Source organism: Sciurus carolinensis, chromosome 9 (assembly GCF_902686445.1).
Source record: "Sciurus carolinensis chromosome 9, mSciCar1.2, whole genome shotgun sequence".
Taxonomy (NCBI): domain Eukaryota; kingdom Metazoa; phylum Chordata; class Mammalia; order Rodentia; family Sciuridae; genus Sciurus; species Sciurus carolinensis.
Window position 1 is genome coordinate 130,944,545 of NC_062221.1, and position 19,453 is coordinate 130,963,997.

The window sequence follows — 19,453 nt, forward strand, 5'->3', positions numbered from 1 at the left end:
TTTTGAGTGGTAAAGTGGCAATTTTTTAAAAATTTATTTTTATTGTAAACAAATGGGATACATGTTGTTTCTGTTTGTACATGAAGTAGAGGCATACCATTTGTGTAATGATACATTTACATAGGGTAATGGTGTTTGATTCATTGTTATTTTTCCCTTCCTCCCACCCCTCTTTTCCCTCTATACAGTCCCTCCTTCCTCCATTCTTGCCCCCTTCCACCCCCCCATTATGTGTCATCATCCACTTATCAGTGAGATCATTTGTCCTTTGATTTTTGATTGGCTTATCTCACTTAGCAGGATATTCTCCAATTTCATCCATTTGCCTGCAAATGCCATAATTTTATTACTCTTTATGGCTGAGTAATATTCCATTGTACATATATACCACAGTTTCTTTATCCATCCATCAATTGAAGGCATCTAGATTGGTTCCACAATCTGGCTATTGTGAATTGAGCAGCTATGAACATTGATGTGGCTGCATCTCTGTAGTATGTTGATTTTAAGTCCTTTGGGTATAGGCCGAGGAGTGGGATAGCTGGGTAAAACAGTGAATGAGGCTGTTTTTATGTAGAAGAATTTTCCCTCAGCTGGGCATGGTGAGGCACACCTATAATCCCAGGGACTCTGGACGCTGAGGCAGGAGGACTGCAAGTTTGAGACCAGCCTCAGCAACTTAGTGAGATACTGTCTTAAAATAAAAAATTAAAAGGGCTGGGGTGCAGCTCAGTGGTAGAGTGCCTCTGGGTTCAATCCCCAGTAACACCAAATCAAACAACAATACCTTTCCTCATAATAAGGAGAATTATGTCCCAGTCAGCCTTAGTATTGTTAATAAAAAAGATTTTGTCAGGGTGTGGTGATGCACATCTATAAAACCAGTGACTTGGGGTCTGAGGCAGGAGGATCACAAGTTCAATCAACTTACTGGGGCTCTAAGCAACTTAGTGAGACGTGAGACCCTTCCTCAAAATTAAAAAAAAAAAAAAAAAAAAAAAAAAAAGCTGGAGATGTAGCTCAGTGGCAAAACATTCCTGGGTTCAATCTCCAGTACTGAACAAACAAACAAACACAAAAAATTTTAAAAGATTTAAAAGCCCATCTATTTAAGCAGTCAGTCAAAAATATGGTTATTACTACTACTAGTTGATTATACAATAATGGACCACTGAATAATCATTAAAGTAACTTTATTAAGATAAACATTTACAGACACAAAGTGCACTGTGCTGAAATAAATGATTGAAATTTCCTGGAAATCTTACCTTCACATTGTTCAACATTGAAAATGGCTTCATTCATATATGTTTGCTGCAATGCAATCAACCCTCTCACATCTAACTCCCATTTTTAACAAGATTCACAGAATTACAGGTTTCTAAAATGTTCTGGAACTATAACTCTTATTATAAAGCTACACTTTACAGTGTTCCCGATTTTTATTTTATAGTAACAGAGTACTATCATTATGGAAGCTAAATGATAGATAATTCAATGAAAAAAAAAACCCATGTTATTCCAATTAATGTCCCATGATCTAAGCAGAAAGGTCCCAAATCTCCTTTTGAAGATGTACATTTCTTTGTTGTTTTAACTATCATACTCTTCACAAAATAATTCTTTCTTCCAAAATCAGAATCCTAGGTGAATCACATCTATACCTCGGTACTCTGGGGACAGGCCAGCTCCTTTTCACCATTCTCTACTTCCTTCTAGGTGCCCAATTCTGTGGCAAAAGCAATTAACCAAACCTTAAAAAGTCATATTTCCTGACAGAGGACAGGACACAACCTCAAGAATTTCAATCTCTTGTCATTTGCCAAAGACGCAAATGCATGAAATTTAGATCTTTTTTTTTTCTCGTATAACTATTTATTATTTTTTAATGGGCAATTATCTTTGCTTATTAAAAGGTCTGAAAGACAGAAAATTGGGTCTATAAGACAATAAGTGGTTTTTTTTTTTTTTTTTTTTTTTTTTTTTTTTTTGGTGCTGGGGATCACCCAGAGCCTTGTGCTTACAAGGTAAGCACTCTACCGACTGAGCTATCTCCCCAGCCCCAGACAATAAGTTATGATCTTCACATCACTGAAAAGCCTCTGGAGAATCTGATTTCAGACACAGAGGCTTGAGGTAAATTTATGGAAACCTAAAGTTTCAACCTGTGATCAGAGATAAGCTAGAAGTGAAATCTTACATTTGCATTGAGCCTTAGGATTTTTACCACCTCTGAAAATTTAAATAAATACATAAATAAATAAACCTCTTTAAAAGTGGACATGAGTCTATTTCTAGAGTTTCTAAGTCAACTAGCTTATATGATTGGGTTCTGCAGCCAAAATGGATCATGAAGTTAGAAGTACAACCAAGCTGTTTGGTGTTTTCTTCATTTAGTACTCACAGGAAGGTCTCTGTAATAACGGCACAAAACTACACTAAGCAAACTTCCTGACCTTAGCATTTAAGAGGATGTTCCAAAAATTTTAGAATGGTTTTGAGCTTTACTAAGCTCAGAAGTATAAATGCAGCAAACTTGCAAAAAACATTTATCATTCAGAGGTTTGGTTAGTTAAATTTCATTATATTTCTTTAGTTTTGTGTTTTGATAATGCATATTTAAGTTTTGTTGTTAAGTTCCTGTGTTTGAAAATGGCAATCAGTAACTGCTTTTAAGTTATTAGATCTTCAAACTGCACTAAGACTTTCAGAATACCCTGAATGATTCTCAAGTCTGAGTTTTCAATTCTCACTCATTTTACCTGAGATGCATTTAAACTCTGAAATGGTTTCAATTGTTTCCTTTAGAAGTCAGTTCTCTTCTTTTCTTGCTGTATCCACAGAGCAAGGCAGGTTGACAATTCTCTGAGTTTGGAGTTTTCTCACACATCACTAAGGACATGATTAGTTTAGTGAAAAGTACAAAGGCCATCGTCATCTGAGCCACTGTCACATGCATTCACACAATTCTCAAATGTGTACAATACAGCAATACATCTCAGCAGCTATGTTTGGTATCAGTGCAACTGAAAATGAACCGAAGCAGTTCTGAGATAGTGAGCATCAAAATGGTCATATTTTAATAAATTTCCACAGATTCATCCAGTTTAAAAGACTTGTCTTGACTCCAGGTGTTTTCTCTTCTACCTGATGAATATTATTTGGGCTTTTATCTGCATTTTCTTTTGTTTTTATAAGGGTCTCATATATTTTCTGGGTTTTGATAATTTCTTTCTGTGCATCGAAATGGACTTTTTGCCTGGTCAGGATGGGAACAATTAAATTAAAATCATTAATTCGTTTGTTTAGTTTTCCAATGTTTTCTTGAAACTGCTCACAAACTTGGTTCCATTCTTTCTGGTCTGCTGGTGTCATAGGATTTCCAAGTTTTTTCCTAGACTCTAAAATTGCCTCTCTGAGTTGTTCAATAGTATCTTTTATTTCCTTTTGCATTAGGATCCATTCTGGTTGGTATCCATTATCTATCAATATTCTGTTCAGGTTGTGAGTCATGGGATCAATATATGAACAGCCAGAGAACTTCTTTAGAGGTTTTCCTTTCCCACTGAGATTGTCAAAGTCTCCTTTTGCCATTGATTCCTGAATGAGGTCCTCCACTAACCTCTCTATTGCCTGAGTTATCTTTTGTTCTTTGCTCTGTCTCACATCTTTGACGGTCACACTATTAGTGAAATGCTGGCTTTGTAGCTTCTGCTTTCGATATTCCATCACTTGCTCAGTTGCACGATCTGCCCTAAATTGCCTATATTGCTTCTCTCGCTGACTTGGAGTCCCAAAACCAATACCTTCAAAACTTAAATAATGCCTGTGTTGGGGTGTATTATATTTGAATTTTTCTTCTTCTTCTTCTACATTTTCACCTTTATTCTGTCTGGCATGTGATTGTTCTACCACGTGGGAAAGTACCTTCCTATAAGCTTCTTCGATTCTTATAAATGTTGCAGAATCAGCAGTACTAGAGCCACTATCTGGATGGTATTTCTTGGCCAGCTTATGAAAAGATTCCCTAACATCATCTGCAGAGCATCCTTCATCCAGACTCAGCAGCCGATAATATTCTCTGATCTTCTTACTGGATTTATGGGTCGATATCATTCTATTTCTAATGACACCAAGATATGGAAGCATTTTCACTCTATTAGGAATCTGTGAAGCATTTATCAGGTGAGATCTTAAAATCTGAGCCATCGTCACATGCATTCTGTTCATCATTGTACCCAGAGTTGTTCTTCACAATGACCTAAAAAATGACAACAAATACAGGTTGAACAAAGTTGTATTATCAGTTGATTTCTTATTTTTATTAACAAAAGAAAATAGGATGTGAAGTTATAAGCCTAGTTAGGGAAAGTTCACTCTTTTTTTTTATGTTTTTGGAACTGGGGATTGAACAAAGGGGCACTTTACCACCGAGCTACATCCACCAGTTCTTTTTATTTTTAATTTTGAGACAGGGTTTAAGTTGCTGAGGCTGGCCTCCAATTTGCCATCTCCTGCCTCAGCCTCCTGAGTCTCTGGGATTATAGGCGTGCACCACGACGACCAGCAAGGGAGTTCTTTCTAATGTTGCTGACAAAATTCTTTAGCCATATTTAGCAGAGGAATGGAAGTCGATGATGTTTAAGCATTAACATATTGTGACATAATCTGGATTCTACTCCTCACTAACCACAGAATTTTAGAGCTGGAAAGTTCTTAGTGATCGCCTAATCCAATTTTCTCCTATGAGAAAATGTAGGCCCAAAGGTTAAGCAATTTAACCAAGTTACATAATGAGATGTAAGCAAAAGGGGTGGGAGGGCACAATAAGGACGTTTAATTAAACCCTCAGAAGGTTATAAACTTCAAACAAACCGTTTTCCAGTTAATATGTCATGCTCTTCATCGTCTCAAGGAGTCATGAAACAGAACACTAGAGTATGTATCTACTGTGATACTAACTGAGCAGTCAAGTGTCCAGAAGACTTAAAGCTCCATGGCTCATTAGGAAGGAGCCACCTCGGGGTGCTGGGGAAGCAAGGAGGACAGGGGAGGGGGCCCTAGCAAAATGTTCGCGGCTATTTTAAAAATGCACGGCCCGGTAAAAGAGAAAGACTTGTACTTAGACAGTGGCGACCGAGCACTAGAATGACTCGTTTGAAAGTGTGAATTTTATATGTAAACGCTAAAACGGCGCTCCGGGGAACCCCAGTTTGATGAACGATTGGGGTCCACGGGCTTGAACGATAGTTCGGACGGAGGTGGTCGTGGCTGCGGGCGCCTTTACGGCGCAGGCTCAGTCGGGACCCGCCCCGCCTCGCCCCTACTCACCTTCGCCAACGTGGGGAAGGGGCCCCGCGCCGCCCGCCCCCATGCGCCGCCTCTGCGCATGCGTGGGCGCCTCGCCCTCACTCCCAGGCGCCGGCGCCGCGGCCCGCAGCCGGGTTCTCGGCCGGACTAGACCATCTGCGGCCTCAGACTGGGGGGGCCTCTCGGAGTACGGTGCCTAGAATCCCGCCCGACTGCGGCGGACGACCCGCCTTACCGGGAAACTGGAACTCTCCCCCACCACGAACCTGACCCAGAGGACGCAGGCAGGACACCTGGGGGTCCGGCCCGCCCAGGCCGGCAGCTCCGCCTCCAGCCCTCCCCGAGCGGAGGTGGTTCGGCCGATTGGGGTTGTGGGAGGTGTAGTTCCGCCGAGGTTCGCGACTCCGGGCTCCGCACTGCGCCTAGCCTCGCGGGAGGGATTTCGGCGCGTCCCAAGTGCTCGGGGTCCCGGATCCCGCGTGTCGGGTTGGCAGCGAAGTCTTTGTAGTTTGGAGGACGATGGCGCTGGATTACTTTTTGGGGCGCGGGAAGATTAGGCCGATTGCTTCTGCAGGACCAGTACAGCCCCTTCCGGGGACACCTGTCTTGCCCGAGGTCGCTAAGCTACTTAGTAACTGACCCAGGCTTAGAAAGCTGGTCCGTCTTTAACTTAACAAGTACTTAGCTCGAGTACTTAGCTCGAATGGCCAGGCGTTGGTAGGGGCTGCGGACAGGCTAGAAGATAAGCTCAAAAGAGGGGTCTCCTAGCTTCCATTTCAACCCCTGCCAGGATTAGGTGTATTCTCTCGCGCTGCACAGGTAGCAAATTTTTGCTTGTTTTTCAAGGAAAAGGAAAGACTTGAGAATATTCAGACTTGGGTTGAAAATCATCTTTCTTCCATTTTCCTTGTGCTTTAGGCAAGGTATCTCTCTATGGCTATTTGTAACTGAGTAGCGTTTATGTTTACCAGGCACTGTACCACGCGCAACAATCACAGGAGAGAAATACTATTATCCCTATTTTACATACGATGAAACAGCCATTGTGGTCATCATGATACTATTAACAAAGTAAGCAAATTTAACAGAGTATTACCTAATCTATAGTATTCTATTTGTTTCACTAATTATCCTGCTGGTAACCTTAAGAAAAACACATGAACTTCTAGAGCAGCAGGTTAAACAGGCGATAAACCAAAGTGTTCTTGTAAAGTTCAATTATGGGCAGAAAGTTCACCATTTTAAAATATGGTTCTTTTCCTTTTTTTTCTTTCTTCCTCGTACTGGACTTTGAACCCAGGGATGCTTTACCCCTGACGTAAATCTCCATTGCTTTTTTAAAAAATTTGAGACAGGGTCTTACTAAGTTACCAAGGGTCTTACTAAATTGCCCAGACGCCATGGCCTAGAATTTGCAATCCTGCTGCCTCATCCTCTGGTGTCACTGGGATTACAGGTGCGTGCCACCACACTGGCTTGGTTCTTTTCCCTTTGAAAAGGTTTCTACATACTGTGCAGTTAGTACTTCTAGTGGTTATGTCAAAATGTTGCCAAAAAATCAGTGTCAAAACCAAAACTCAAGAGTATTTTTTTTTTTTTTTTGGTACCAAGGATCATACTGAGGACCTCATATATGCTAAGCAAGTCTACCACTGAACTACACCCCCAGCCCCAATAATAGAATGTCATTTTTGATGTTATACTACTTTACTTGATTAAACTTATAGTCTCAGTTTTCAATAAAATGTTGCTAACCATCAAAAGGTTATGTCATGATTAAAATCAACATGCTTTAACCTCAATCTATCATTTTCCCCAATGCCAGTAATTACTATCTTGAGTTTATCAGTAACCTTATGCAAAAGGATTTATGTTGGATTAGATATATGTGAAATTTCCTAGGACATCTTTTCATATTTCTGTGCTCCCAAAATAGTTGAGCCTTTTGAAACAGATTTTCCCATGAACCAGAGAATAGTCAGTTGATGCAAGTTTTATACACGAAAACCTAATCAGTTGTGCTCTGAATTGGTAGAAAATATGATCTTTTTATAAGGAACTAAAGACTTTTTTTACATTATGGTTATATCGAATATTTACTGAGCTACTACAAAAGTGGCATCTTTTCCCTTTAACTTTTCAGGTGTGATTTCACACTTTGACTAAAGCAATAAGGGCTCTGTATTAATCCGTTTGTGTTTTACTTAGTTTTTCTTTTGATTGCTGGCTCAATGATGACTGCAAAGAAGCTGACTTGTTTCCATTAACTTGTGGTACCATAGTAACAAAATCCACACCTCGCTGCAAATTGATTTAAGTTCAGTGTACAGCCTAAAACCACACACTGGTCATCAACATTGGCAGATGGTGTCATCCAGAGTCACAATTCCTAGAACTACTGTGAACATGTTTTCCTGTCTGGGTGTCATCTCAATTCCCTTTTTATTCTATTTGATCAAAGAGTTTCACAAAGAGTGTCAACTTTAAAAGAAAGTGGTAGATTGACTTAGGAAGGACAGTGTCCCCTCTTATTCCTGGGGGATAAATTCCAAGATCCCATGTGGATGCCTGAAATCAGGGATAGTACTGAATCATATATATATATATTATGTTTTCCTGTACCTCTGCATGCATACCTCTGATAAGGTTAAATTTGTAAATTAGGCAGAGTGGGAGATTAACGATAATATATAGTAATAAAATAGAACCATTTTAACAATACAATAAAATTTCCAGCATTACTACTCTGGTGCTTCGGGGCCATTACTAAGTAAAATAAGCGTTCCTTGAACATGATAACCATGGCAGTCAATCTGATAACCAAGTGGCTATCAAGTGACTAACAAGTAGGTATTGGATAACCAGGATGAAGGGGATGATTCATTTCCGGGGTGGGGCAGAGCAGGATGGTGAGAGATTTCATCACCCTATTCATGATGGCATAATATTTAAAACTCATAAATTTTTTCTGGAATTTTCCATGTAATGTTTTCAGACCATGGATGATGGTGGATAACTAGACCCACAGAAAGTGAAACTGGATAAATGGGGACCATTGTACAGGGATAAAGCATGGGTGGGGAAAAGTACTGTGGAAAAGAGAAGAATCACATTCACTTGGACAATTTTGTGCTCTCCCCTCTTCCTATCTGGGTCAACCAGTCACTGAATGATTCAGGAAGGGCCACGTGGGATTTGTGGAAACTGGCTAAGTGGAAGTTGCCCTCTCCCACCCAAGCACTCTTAAATTTTGTTTCTAATTTTGAAGTGATTTACCTCTTGAGCCTGAATTATCAGCATTTTCTCTTTGTTTCTTAAAATTATGAATAATGTATATGCCACAGTCTAATTGTAGGCTACTAGTGGGGAAAGCAAATGCACATCAGCTGTCCAGGAATCAAGATTTGGATTGTTTCCAACTGTATTACATTCACCCAGTATGTTTATTGAAATTATTGCTTTATAGCACGGCTAAATTTTGCTTTTCTCACCTTTGAAAATGATATGATAAAAGACCAGGACATGGAGGGTTACCTCTTTTTTCTTGATAATCCCTAATGGTCAAAAATTTTGGCAACAAAACTCCAAATACTTAAAACTGTCACCAACAAGTTGGGTGTGGCAGTACACGACTATAGTCCCAGCTTCTGGGGAGGCTGAGGCAGTAGGATCACTTGAGCTCAGGAGATTGTGGCTATCCTGGGCAATATAGTGAGACCCTGTCTCAAACAACAATAATAAAAAAATTCTTACAATAACTGAGTGTTAGAGAACCATGTAAGATGCTTTAGCAGAGAAAATTGGTTTTAAGGTGCTTCTAACTCCAAGGACAGCTTTGTAATGACATGCAGTGGTGGACCCCTTCAAAAAGGTTCCACCCAAGAGCTGTCCCTGAAAGACCCTTTTACTTTAGGACTTGTCCAGAAAGACCTTAAACTCATGGTGAAACTGTATCATATATCCCATGCTATTTTCAACTGAACAGCATAGAAAATCACATAAATCCAATTTGTGACTCCACCTCCCTTTTGAATAAGCCCTTCTTGACTGACTAAAGGGAATCTCTTGCGTTAAATGAAATTAAGGAATTACCTAATTTCTGTTTTTTCCTTGACAGCTGAGGTTTAATTATCTGCTTTGGGGATAGCCACAGTGGGTATTTGCTTCTATCCTTGTTCTTAGAAAACATACACAGAAATATTTATGGATAAAGGGATATGTATGCAAATTACTATTCAGTGGTTTAGAAATAATTGCGTGGGGGAAGAGAGCCCAGAAAGCAGGCTTTCAAGTTATAGAGTAAAAGTCTAATGGGGGTCTGGGGATTTAGCTAAGTATTAAGAGTGGTTGCTAGTTTGTGTTATTAGGCCTTGGGTTTGATTCCCAGCATCATCACCAAAAAAAAAAAAAAAAAAAAAAAAAAGAAAAAAAAAAGAAAAGCTAATGGGGAGATCTGGGTAAAAGGTAAAAAGGTATTGGGGAGGTTTTGTAATATTCTGACAGCTTTCTGTATGAATGATTTTTAATTTTTGAAGAAGAATTTGCTTTTAACTGCCAAAAATTGGAAGAAACTAATATGCCCTTCAAAGCCAGGAATAGTGTTGCACACATGTAATCCCAGTGACCCAGGAGGTTAAGGCAGGAAGAGCACAAGTTCGAAGCCAGCCTCAGCAATTAACCTGGGTAATTGAGCAAGACCCTGAGCAATTTAGTAGGATCCTGTCTCAAAATAAAAAATATAAAGGACTGAGGATATAGCTTAGTGGTAAGGCACCTTGGGTTCAATCCATAATAATAAATATTTATATTTCCTTCAAAAAGTGAATAAACTACAGGATGCCAATACAATGGAATATATTTAGTGATAAAGAGAATTGAGCACTGGGCGCGGTGATGCACTCCTATAATCCCTGTGGCTAGGGAGGCTGAGGCAGGAGGATTGCAAGTTCAAAGCCAACCTCAGCAACTTAGCGAGGCCCTAAGCAACTCAGTGAGACCCTGTCTCTCAACAAAATATAAAATAGGGCTGGGGGTGTGGCTCAGTGGTCGAGTACCACTGGGTTCAATTCCTGGTACCAAAAAAACCAAAACCAAAAACAAAAATAAAAAAACAAAAAACAAAAATAGCTATCAAACCATGAAGACATTGAGGAAACGTAGATGCTTATAACTAAGTGAAAGAAACCAGTATGAACAGGTTGCATACTGTATTGATTCCAAGTATTTGACATTCTAGAAAAGAAGAAAAAAAAGTATGGAGATAGAAGGTCAGTGGATCAAAAAATGTGTGGACTTGAGTAGACATTTCTCCAATTAAATAATACAAGTGCTCACTGATCATTAGGGCAGTGCAAATTAAAATTACAGTGAGACAACACCTTACACCCATTAACATGGATGCTTTAAAAAAAATCCCAGAAAATTACAAACACTGGTGAGGATATGGAGAAATTGGATCTTTGTTGGTGGGAATATGAAGTGGGGCAGCTGCTGCAGAAAAGTGGGGCTGGGCTGCCACCTCGTAGAATTACCATGTGATCCAACAGCACCACTTCTGGGTATACGTATCCCAGATAATTGAAAGCAAGGTCACAAAGAGTTGTTTGTGCAGCCATGTTCATAAGAGTATTATCCACAGTAGCCAAAAGGTAGAACCAGCTAGATGAACAGACAAACACAATTTGACACACCACAGAATAATCCTCTTCAGAAGGAAATCAAATGCTGTCATGGATGAACGTTAAGGACATTACATTAGTGAAATAAGCTGGTCACAGAAGACAAGTGTTTCATGATTTCACATATATGAAGTATTAAGAATGTTGAAACTCAGAAACAAAGTAGAACAGTGGTTGCTAGGAACTCCCCAGAGGGTGAAATGGGAAGTTGTTTAATGGTTATAGAGTTTGTTTTGCAAGATGAAAATGTTCTGGAGATTGCACAACAATGTGTATACTAAACACAATAGATCTGTAACTTTATAATGTTTACAATAAATCTGATATGTATTTTATTACAAAATATTAAAAAAGGGCTGGGGCTGTAGTTCAGTGGCAGAGTACTTGCCTAGCATGTGAGGCACTGGGTTCAATCCTTAGCACCACATAAAAATAAAGACATTCTGTCCATCTACAACTACAAAAAATTTTTTAAAAAATGTTAAAAAAAACAAACAAGTGAAAAACTTGGTGGTTACCAGAATCTGGTTCAGTGTTAAAAGGGAAAAGGAATGAATAAGTAGAACATGAGATTTTTAGGGCAGTAAAAGTATGCTGTAATTATGGGGCAAATATACATTATGAATTTAGCAAAATGCACATAGAACTATGTGACACAAAGAGTGTACCCTAAAGTATGAACTCTTAGCTGATGATGACATCAATATTTGTTCATCAATTATAGCAAAAGTCACTCCAACATAAGACGCTAAGGATGGAGGAAACAGGACTGGGGGAGGGCAAAAGGGAAGGGCAAATACATATGAACTCCTATACTTTCCGCTTAGTTTTTCTGTAGACCTAAAACTGCTCTAAAAAGTCAAAGATTAGTGCTCGCTTCGGCAGCACATATACTAAAATTGGAACGATACAGAGAAGATTAGCATGGCCCCTGCGCAAGGATGACACGCAAAAAGTCAAAGATTAATAAAAATTAAAAACAAATAATTTTAAACAGAAAATACCCTTTGAGTACCGGGCACGAGCTAGGCACTAGGGATGCTCAGAGGAGTAAAGCCATGGAGTTTTAGCTGTTCTGGTGAACTTGCATCCTCTGAGGTTACTTAGGAAATAGGAAAAGATTTATTTTGGCTCATGGTTCTGGAAGTTCAAGTCTAGGATTGGGCCTTTAGAAGTAGTGGCACATCATGACAGTGGCAGAGCAAACCATTTGCGTTTGGGCTAGAGAGAAACTGGGATCCTACAAATCCCCTTTGAGGGCACACCCCCAGTGACCTAAGGACCTCCTATAGGAACCCACCTCCTAAGGGTCTCCAGCACCTGGAGACCAAGCCTGTAATTCCTGGACTTTGGAGGACACTATCCAAACATAGCAACGGCAGGTGCTACAATCAGAGCTTTCATGCCCAGGAGAAGCTGCTGTTAAACAATTACCAGTGTGGCACTGGGACGCAGATCTAACTGGAGTTCATTCCACGCCACCAGGGCGAGGTGCTTTGGCCCTCCGTTTGACTCCGTTTGGATAGAGTTTAACAAAAAACGGTACCAGTGAGTTTGACAGAGATAGGATCCCCAAAGGCAGGGTGGAGAGCCTGCATCAACTGGTCCTCAGGAAGCCTGGACTTTATTTAGAGGTAAAGCTTTTTTTTTTTTTCCCCCATTAAGCTACCCCCCTACCCCTCACCCCCTTTTTTCATTTTTTATTTTTAGACAGGGTCTCACCAAGTCGCTGAGGTGACCTCAACTTGCCATCCTCCTACCGCAGTCTCCCAAGGCACTGGGATTACAGTCTTGCACCACCATGCCCAGCAATGCCTTTTAATTTAAAGTTAAAATCCGGTTTTTTCCTTCCCCGTGTCAGGTATACCTAATGGTACCCAGTGCACTTGAGCCCTGGTATCTGCTACCACGTACATTTCTACCTTTGGCTTTCAGCATTTGACTATGGTGGTTTGGGTGTGAATCTATGCATTTATTCTACTTGATGTTTCTTGAGCTTTTTGGAGGTATAGATGAATGTTTTTCATAAAATTTGGGAAGTTTTCAGCCATTTTTCTTCATCTGTTTTTTCTGTCCTCCCTTTCCTTCTGGCAGTCCCATTATGTATATACTGGTGTACTTAAATGGTGTCCTGCATTTCTATGAGGCTCTGATGATTTTTTTTTTTTTTTGTACCAGCAATTGAACCTAGAGGTGTTTAACCACTAAGTCATGTCCCCAGCCCTTTTTAATACTGTATTTAGATACAGGGTCCTGCTGAGTCACATAGAGCCTCTTGCTAAGTTCCTGAGGTTGACTTTGAACTCATGATCCTCCGGCACTGCTGGGATTACAGGCATGCATCGCCATGCCCATTTCTGCTGATTTTTTTAAAACTTTTTTTTTCTTGTTTCTTAGGCTGTGTAGCCTTTATGTGATCTTCCTTCAAGTTTGCTGCTCCCTCGATCTGCCAGCTGGCATCAATTATTGAGCCCCTCTAATGAAGTGTTCATTTCAGTTATCCTTTTCAACACTAGAATTCATTTTTGGTTTTTTGGAGCAGGGGTACTGGGAATCGAACACAGGGTCTCACGCATGCTAAGCGAGCATTCTACCACCCAGCTATATCCCCAGCTCTTTTTAGTTTTTTGAGTCAGGATCTCACTAAATTGCCCAGGTAGGCCTCTTGCAGTCCTCTTGCTTCAGCCTTCTGAGCAGCTGGGATCATGGGTGTGCACCACCATATCCAGTTGCAACACTAGAATTTCTACTTGGTTCTTTACAATAATGTCAGCTTCTTATTAATATTTGTGATTTGATAAAACATTATCATACCTGCCTTTAGTTCTTTGTACATATACATCATATCTGCTTTGAAGTTCTTGTAATGTCCAGTCCAGCCCCCTTCAAAGGCATCTGTAGTGCCTGCATTTTTTCCTGTGTATGAATGAAAATTTCTTCTTTATGTGCATGTCATAATTTTAAAAATAAAAACCTGGACATTTGAGGTAATTTCTCTAGTGATGGTGGGTACTGATCCCTCTTCTGAAGGTGGTGGTGGGCATCTGCTTTGTTGAGTTAGTGACTTGGCTGAACTAATTCTGCAAGATCAATTTCACCTCAATGTGTAGCCTAAGGTCCCTTCTCAGACTCCCTTTTATTATCTTTTTTCTTCAACTTTTTATTCAACTTTTTATTCATTTTACCCTTTTTAATCTTCTTTTTTTTTGGATTGAACTCAGGGGCACTCGACCACTGAGCCACACCCCCAGCCCTATTTTGTATTTTATTTAGAGACAGGGTCTCACTGAGTTGCTCCCTTTATAATCTTTTAACCTGGCTGTTGAGGGGTTGCTGCTCGGGAGAGATGAGCCACTTATTAGCCAAAGGATGTGCATAAGCTGTCTTAGCCAGTTAAAGAGTTTTACCCTTCACCCTTGGGTGTATGTGTGGCTACTACAGTTCAGGGAGGTTAGGTGTCTGCCCCATATTCAACCAGCATGGAGGTTCCTTCTCTGACTGATCCTGAGAGGAAACAGACTTGGGCAAGTAGTCTTCCAGGCTGCCAAGGATGAGTATGGTGTTTTTAGGCCAGGTTCTAGGACTTGCTCCTGGGTCAGAGTGGCTTATTACTGAACTAGTGCTTAATCAAAGGTTATGGTTAAGTGCCCCATGCCTGAAAGTTATCTTCTTTTTGTTGATGGGTCTGTGTCTGGCTAGGGGGATGCTTTTACATCTGTCCATGTCCTGTTCTGATTGTGCCTGAGTGGGGGTAGCCTATGGTATATGCACAGCACATGGATGTCACTCTTCAGAGTTGATTTGATCCCCTTCTTAGTTGTCTCTGCCTCCTCTCCTTGCCCTGCGGTTCAGTAATCCTGTCCTGACAAATACGCTCAGGCAAGCAGGGGCTCGTGGATAAGCACATGTTCTCTGGATCATACTGCCTGAATTCAAATCCTATATACGTCCAACACAATATCGATGTTCTTGGGCAAATGGCTTCACTCCTCTGGGCCTTAGTTTCCCATTTGTAGAAATGGAATGATGGTAGTATCTGCCTCATAAAGTGCTATGAAGATTAATGGGTGTGGTGGTGCATGCCTGTAATCCCAGCAGCCTAGGAGGCTAAGGCAGGAGAACTGTGAGTTCAAAACCAGCTACAGCAACTCAGTGAGACCCTGTCTCTAAATAAAATATTAAAAAGGGCTGGGGACGTGGCTCAGTGGTTAAGCACCCCTGAATTCAATCCCTGGTACCAAAAAAAAAAAAAAAAAAAAAGATTCAGTGGGCTGGGATGTGGTTCAGTGGTAGAGTGCTAGGCCTAGCATGTCCTCTGTTTAATCCCCAGCACCACAGGGGAAAAAAAATTAAGGAGCTAGTGTTATAGTTTGTGGTTAGCACTGTGTCAGTACTTGTTTTGAATCCAGTGTTTGAATCACCAGTGAGAATCAGACACTTGGAATCTCTTCATTTCTTCTGCTGTAACTCAAATTCATTCAGAATAATTTGATACATTTTCTGCTTTGAATTGTGTGTGTATGTGTGTGAGCACTCATGAATGCTGTGGCTGGAACCCAGTGCCTACCACTGAACTCCCCTAGGGATTAGAGCACGGTTCTCACCCTGTAGTTAGTATACATAAAAGAGAGGAAGCTTCATTAAAGTTCAGATCCTAGATGCTACCTCTAGATAATTCTCATTCTGTGGTACCATGAAAGGCTTGGGAATTTTTCACTCACGTCTAGATAATGCCAATGCAGAGGAACAATGGACCCCAATTTGAGGCAAACTCATTAGACCCTAGAATTCTTTAGAGACTATATGCCAGTGGTTATCAACTATGGTTGGTAGTGGGAGGGGTGGGGGGCATCCTCCAGGGTATATTTGGCAACCTCTGGAGACACTTTTCATTTGTTATAGTTAAGAATCATTACTGGCATCTAGAAAGTGGGGGCATGGGCTCAGCATGCTTGAGGCCCTGAATTCAATCACAGCACCAAACATAAATAAATAAATAAATAAATAAAGAAAGAAAGAAAGATAGTGATGGCAGAATAGTCTCAATAATTTAAAAGGTCATGGTCAAGCTGGGTGCAGCGATGCACACTTGTAATCCCAGTGACTCCAGAGGTTGAGGCAGAAGGATAGCAAGTTCAATGCCAGCCAGAGCAATTTAGTGAGGCCTTAGACAATTTAGTGAGACCCTGTCTCAAAATGAAAAAAAACAGGGGTTAGGGATGTGGTTCAGTGGTTAAAGTGCCCCTGAGGTTCAATCCCCAGTAGCAAAATAAATAAATATATAAGTAAAATTAAAAAATAAATAATAATAAGGCAGGTTCTCTATAAGAACAAGGATTTTGATCATCTCTGAAAATCTTTGGAGTGCGGGGTGGTGTTTCCAAGATTTTCATTTGAACCACTGTTTATAACAAAACATTAATAAGAAAAAAGGAGAAAGAAAAAGATCAAATTACAGGAAATAGAGAAATAAATTATGAAATTTCCCATGCTCTACAGTCTATGAAGACTTATTTCTCTAGGTACAGTTGTGGAAAGGTGGCCACTGTTTTGTGAATAAACAGATGTTGCTAAACTATGCTCAAGAAAGTATAAACCAATTTGCACTGCCAACATATTTTGATAAAACTTACTAATCTCTTTACTAATCTCTAATAAGCATGTGTGTACATTTAATCTAGGTGAGGTGCTGCATGCCTGTAATCCCAGCAACCTGGGAGGCAGAGACAGGAGAATTGCAAGTTCAAGGTCAGTCCTAGCAACTTGGCAAGACCCTTAGCAATTTAGAGACTTTGTCTCAAAAAAGTAAAAAATGGTTTGGGATGTAGCTCAATGGTAAAGTGCACCTGGGTTCAATCCCTAGTACCTCAGAAACAAAACGAAAAACAAAAGTTCATTTAAACTGATCTAAAAGTTTATAAAGAAAAAAATAAATACACGGGCAAGAAACAGCAAAGAAAAAATTTAGCATTACTTTTCATTACTGGTAAAAAGTAATAACAAGGGAACAGTTGTACCAATTATTAAATTTTATGATAATTAAATAGTATACTGTACTTGGGTAATTTAAAAAAGTTTGGTAAATTAATAGTAATTTAAAAAAATGAGAAGGAGCATTTAGAAATCATGAAATCTCTCAGAAATTCCATTTCTCTTTGGAGCATTTGGCTTAACATTTTAGAATGTGAATCTTTTTTCTCTTTGTGGGGCAGTAACAGACACCCTGCACTCCACTTTATCCTTCCACCTGAACAGTGTGCGATCAAGGAGCTAATCTGGGGGCTGGGGCTGTAGCTCAATGGTTGAGCACTTAAGTGCCTAGCCATGTGGGAGGTTCTGAGTTCCATCCAGCACCATGAAAAATTTTAAAAAATAAATCTGCATGTTAAAAAACTGATAGGGGCTATATTTCACTCCTGGCTAAAGAACTAAGAGACATCTATAACAAAAGATAAACACACATATTAGTCACATTAACAGCTTTTTCATAATTTAAACTACTTTTTTTCTCATTATAAACTAATGGCTGCTCAGAAGTGTGTTCCAATAATATTCAATTTATCAAACAGGACAGTAAGAGCCTCTTTACACTGACTCTTTTCAGTGTCATTCTTATTATATTCAATTTTTTGTTTGTTTGTTTGTTTCTGGCAATCAGATAGTCCAGATTCTTATCTTACCATATAAGGTCAGTTACCTTACATGGAGCACGAGTTTCTTTTAGTGGAGATCAGTATGAAAGACAGCTGAAATCATAGCGGCCCCAGAGGCTGAGGCCAGCCTCAGCAACTTAGGAAGACCCTGTCTCAAAATAAAAAATAAAAAAAATAGGCTGTGGATGTGGCCTGGTGGTTGAATGTCTCAGGTTCAATCGCTAGTACCAAAGAAGAATGGAAGGAAAGGGCAGACAGACATACTGACATGGAGATTTTAAGTTTACATTAATTTTTCCAATTTACCATCCTGATATCAGCCCTCTACTATTATTACAGTATATGATTTTACCAAATAACTTTTTCCTTTACATCTTTTAACTTTCTTTACACTTTATGGCATTATACATATATGCTTGTTTGAGCTCTGTTCCCCTTGTCTTGACCTTCTAATGCTAGAGTCTAATGCCACTGTTAACAACTGTTTGCTGTTGTTCTGAATTTAAACTCTGTGGGTTTGAAATGTGGCCCTCAGTACACTTCTAGGAAGATGCACCCTGTTGTCAGACAGGATCTTGTCACACCCACCTTAGCCTGCCCAGAGGACTAAAGATGGCAGGCAGCTTGTTCGCTTAGCTGTGAGAGCCCAGAAATGTGGTACTAAGGATTGGTGTTCTCTGGGTAGATCATGCACGTGTATCCAATATGTTGCCCTAGACCTTTCCCTTCCAGAACTGCACATCCAGATGGGAAAAGACTGGTCCCTTTACTCAGCTGAGTAGACTGCCCTCAATCCTCCTGCCCAAGATGTATTCTTTGAATACTGAATTTATAATTCGGAGAAACTATGAAATAAATGCTAACCTGAGTGCCACCCCCTCTGCCAAGCACTATTCTTAGCACTTCACATGCTAGTTATCAAAATGACTATGCCTACTTTAATTGATAAGGAAATGGAAAGACAAAGAGGATGTGCCTAAAGCTTTACACTTCCATCTAGAAGTAACTGAACTCTCCATTTACTCCTCTAGTGATTTCTAAGAGCATAAATGTGACTCTAAAATCTGAGTGTGCCATAAACTTTCAAAAATTAGAGGAATGTTTAATGATATTAAAAGTCCCAAGTAAAGGGGTTGGGGTTGTGGCTCAGTGGTAGTGTGCTAGCGTAGCATGTGAGGCCCGGGGTTTGATCCTCAGCACCACATAAAAATAAAATAAAGGTGTTATGCCCACCTACAACTGAAAAAGTCCCAAGTACAGTTTCCCTCAGAAATGGGAACTACCCAGAAATCTTGACACTAAATTATGATCAGGATAATCAGAGAAGTCTTGATTCAAATCAGTACAGACACATAACACACCCACTTGATCCCGGTCAGAAGCAGCTTGGGTACTTTCACACATCAGGAGCAGGTAATCACAAAAATATAACTCAGGTGATACTCCCGGAATCTCCTCATACTTCTGTGCTTCAATGTAACAACACAGGCAGCAGCTGTGGCACTGAAGTGTGCAAAGATCCCAGAACACATAACTTACAAAAATGGAGATGATATTGGTGAGAAAAAGAGGATAAGAAAGACTAAGAATTTTGGTAACCTGTTTGGCTGGGAGTTAAGAGATTTTTTTTTTCTTTCTTTCTTTTTTTTGTACTGGGGATTAAACCCAGAGGTGCTTTACCACTGAGCTACGTATCCAGTTCTTTTTATTTTGAGACAGGGTCTTGCTAAATTGCGGAGATTGGCTTTGAATTTGCAATCCTCCTGCCTCAGCCTCCCAAGTTGTTGGAATTATAGGTATGTGCCACCATGC

At 40.0% G+C, this 19,453-nt stretch overlaps 1 protein-coding gene and 1 non-coding gene across 2 annotated transcripts; one reads left to right on the top strand and one right to left on the bottom strand.

The window, feature by feature from the left end:
- Nucleotides 1-1,812: 1,812 nt before the first annotated feature.
- Dnajc28 (DnaJ heat shock protein family (Hsp40) member C28) lies at nt 1,813-5,631 on the bottom strand. The gene is made up of 2 exons (XM_047565259.1): nt 5,332-5,631; nt 1,813-4,261 (listed from the first exon to the last, which is right to left on the bottom strand). The coding sequence occupies exon 2, from the start codon at nt 4,231-4,233 to the stop codon at nt 3,073-3,075; it is 1,161 nt and encodes a 386-aa protein (XP_047421215.1). The 5' UTR covers nt 4,234-4,261; nt 5,332-5,631; the 3' UTR covers nt 1,813-3,072.
- A 6,226-nt stretch (nt 5,632-11,857) lies between these two features.
- LOC124993883 (U6 spliceosomal RNA) lies at nt 11,858-11,965 on the top strand. Its single transcript, XR_007110397.1, has one exon. It is a non-coding gene; the product is annotated as a U6 spliceosomal RNA (small nuclear RNA).
- Nucleotides 11,966-19,453: the final 7,488 nt, after the last annotated feature.

What these genes read in the sequence shown, in the direction of transcription:
- Dnajc28 (XM_047565259.1), bottom strand. Translation starts at nt 4,233, where the DNA reads ATGATGAACAGAATGCATGTGACGATGGCTCAGATTTTAAGATCTCAC.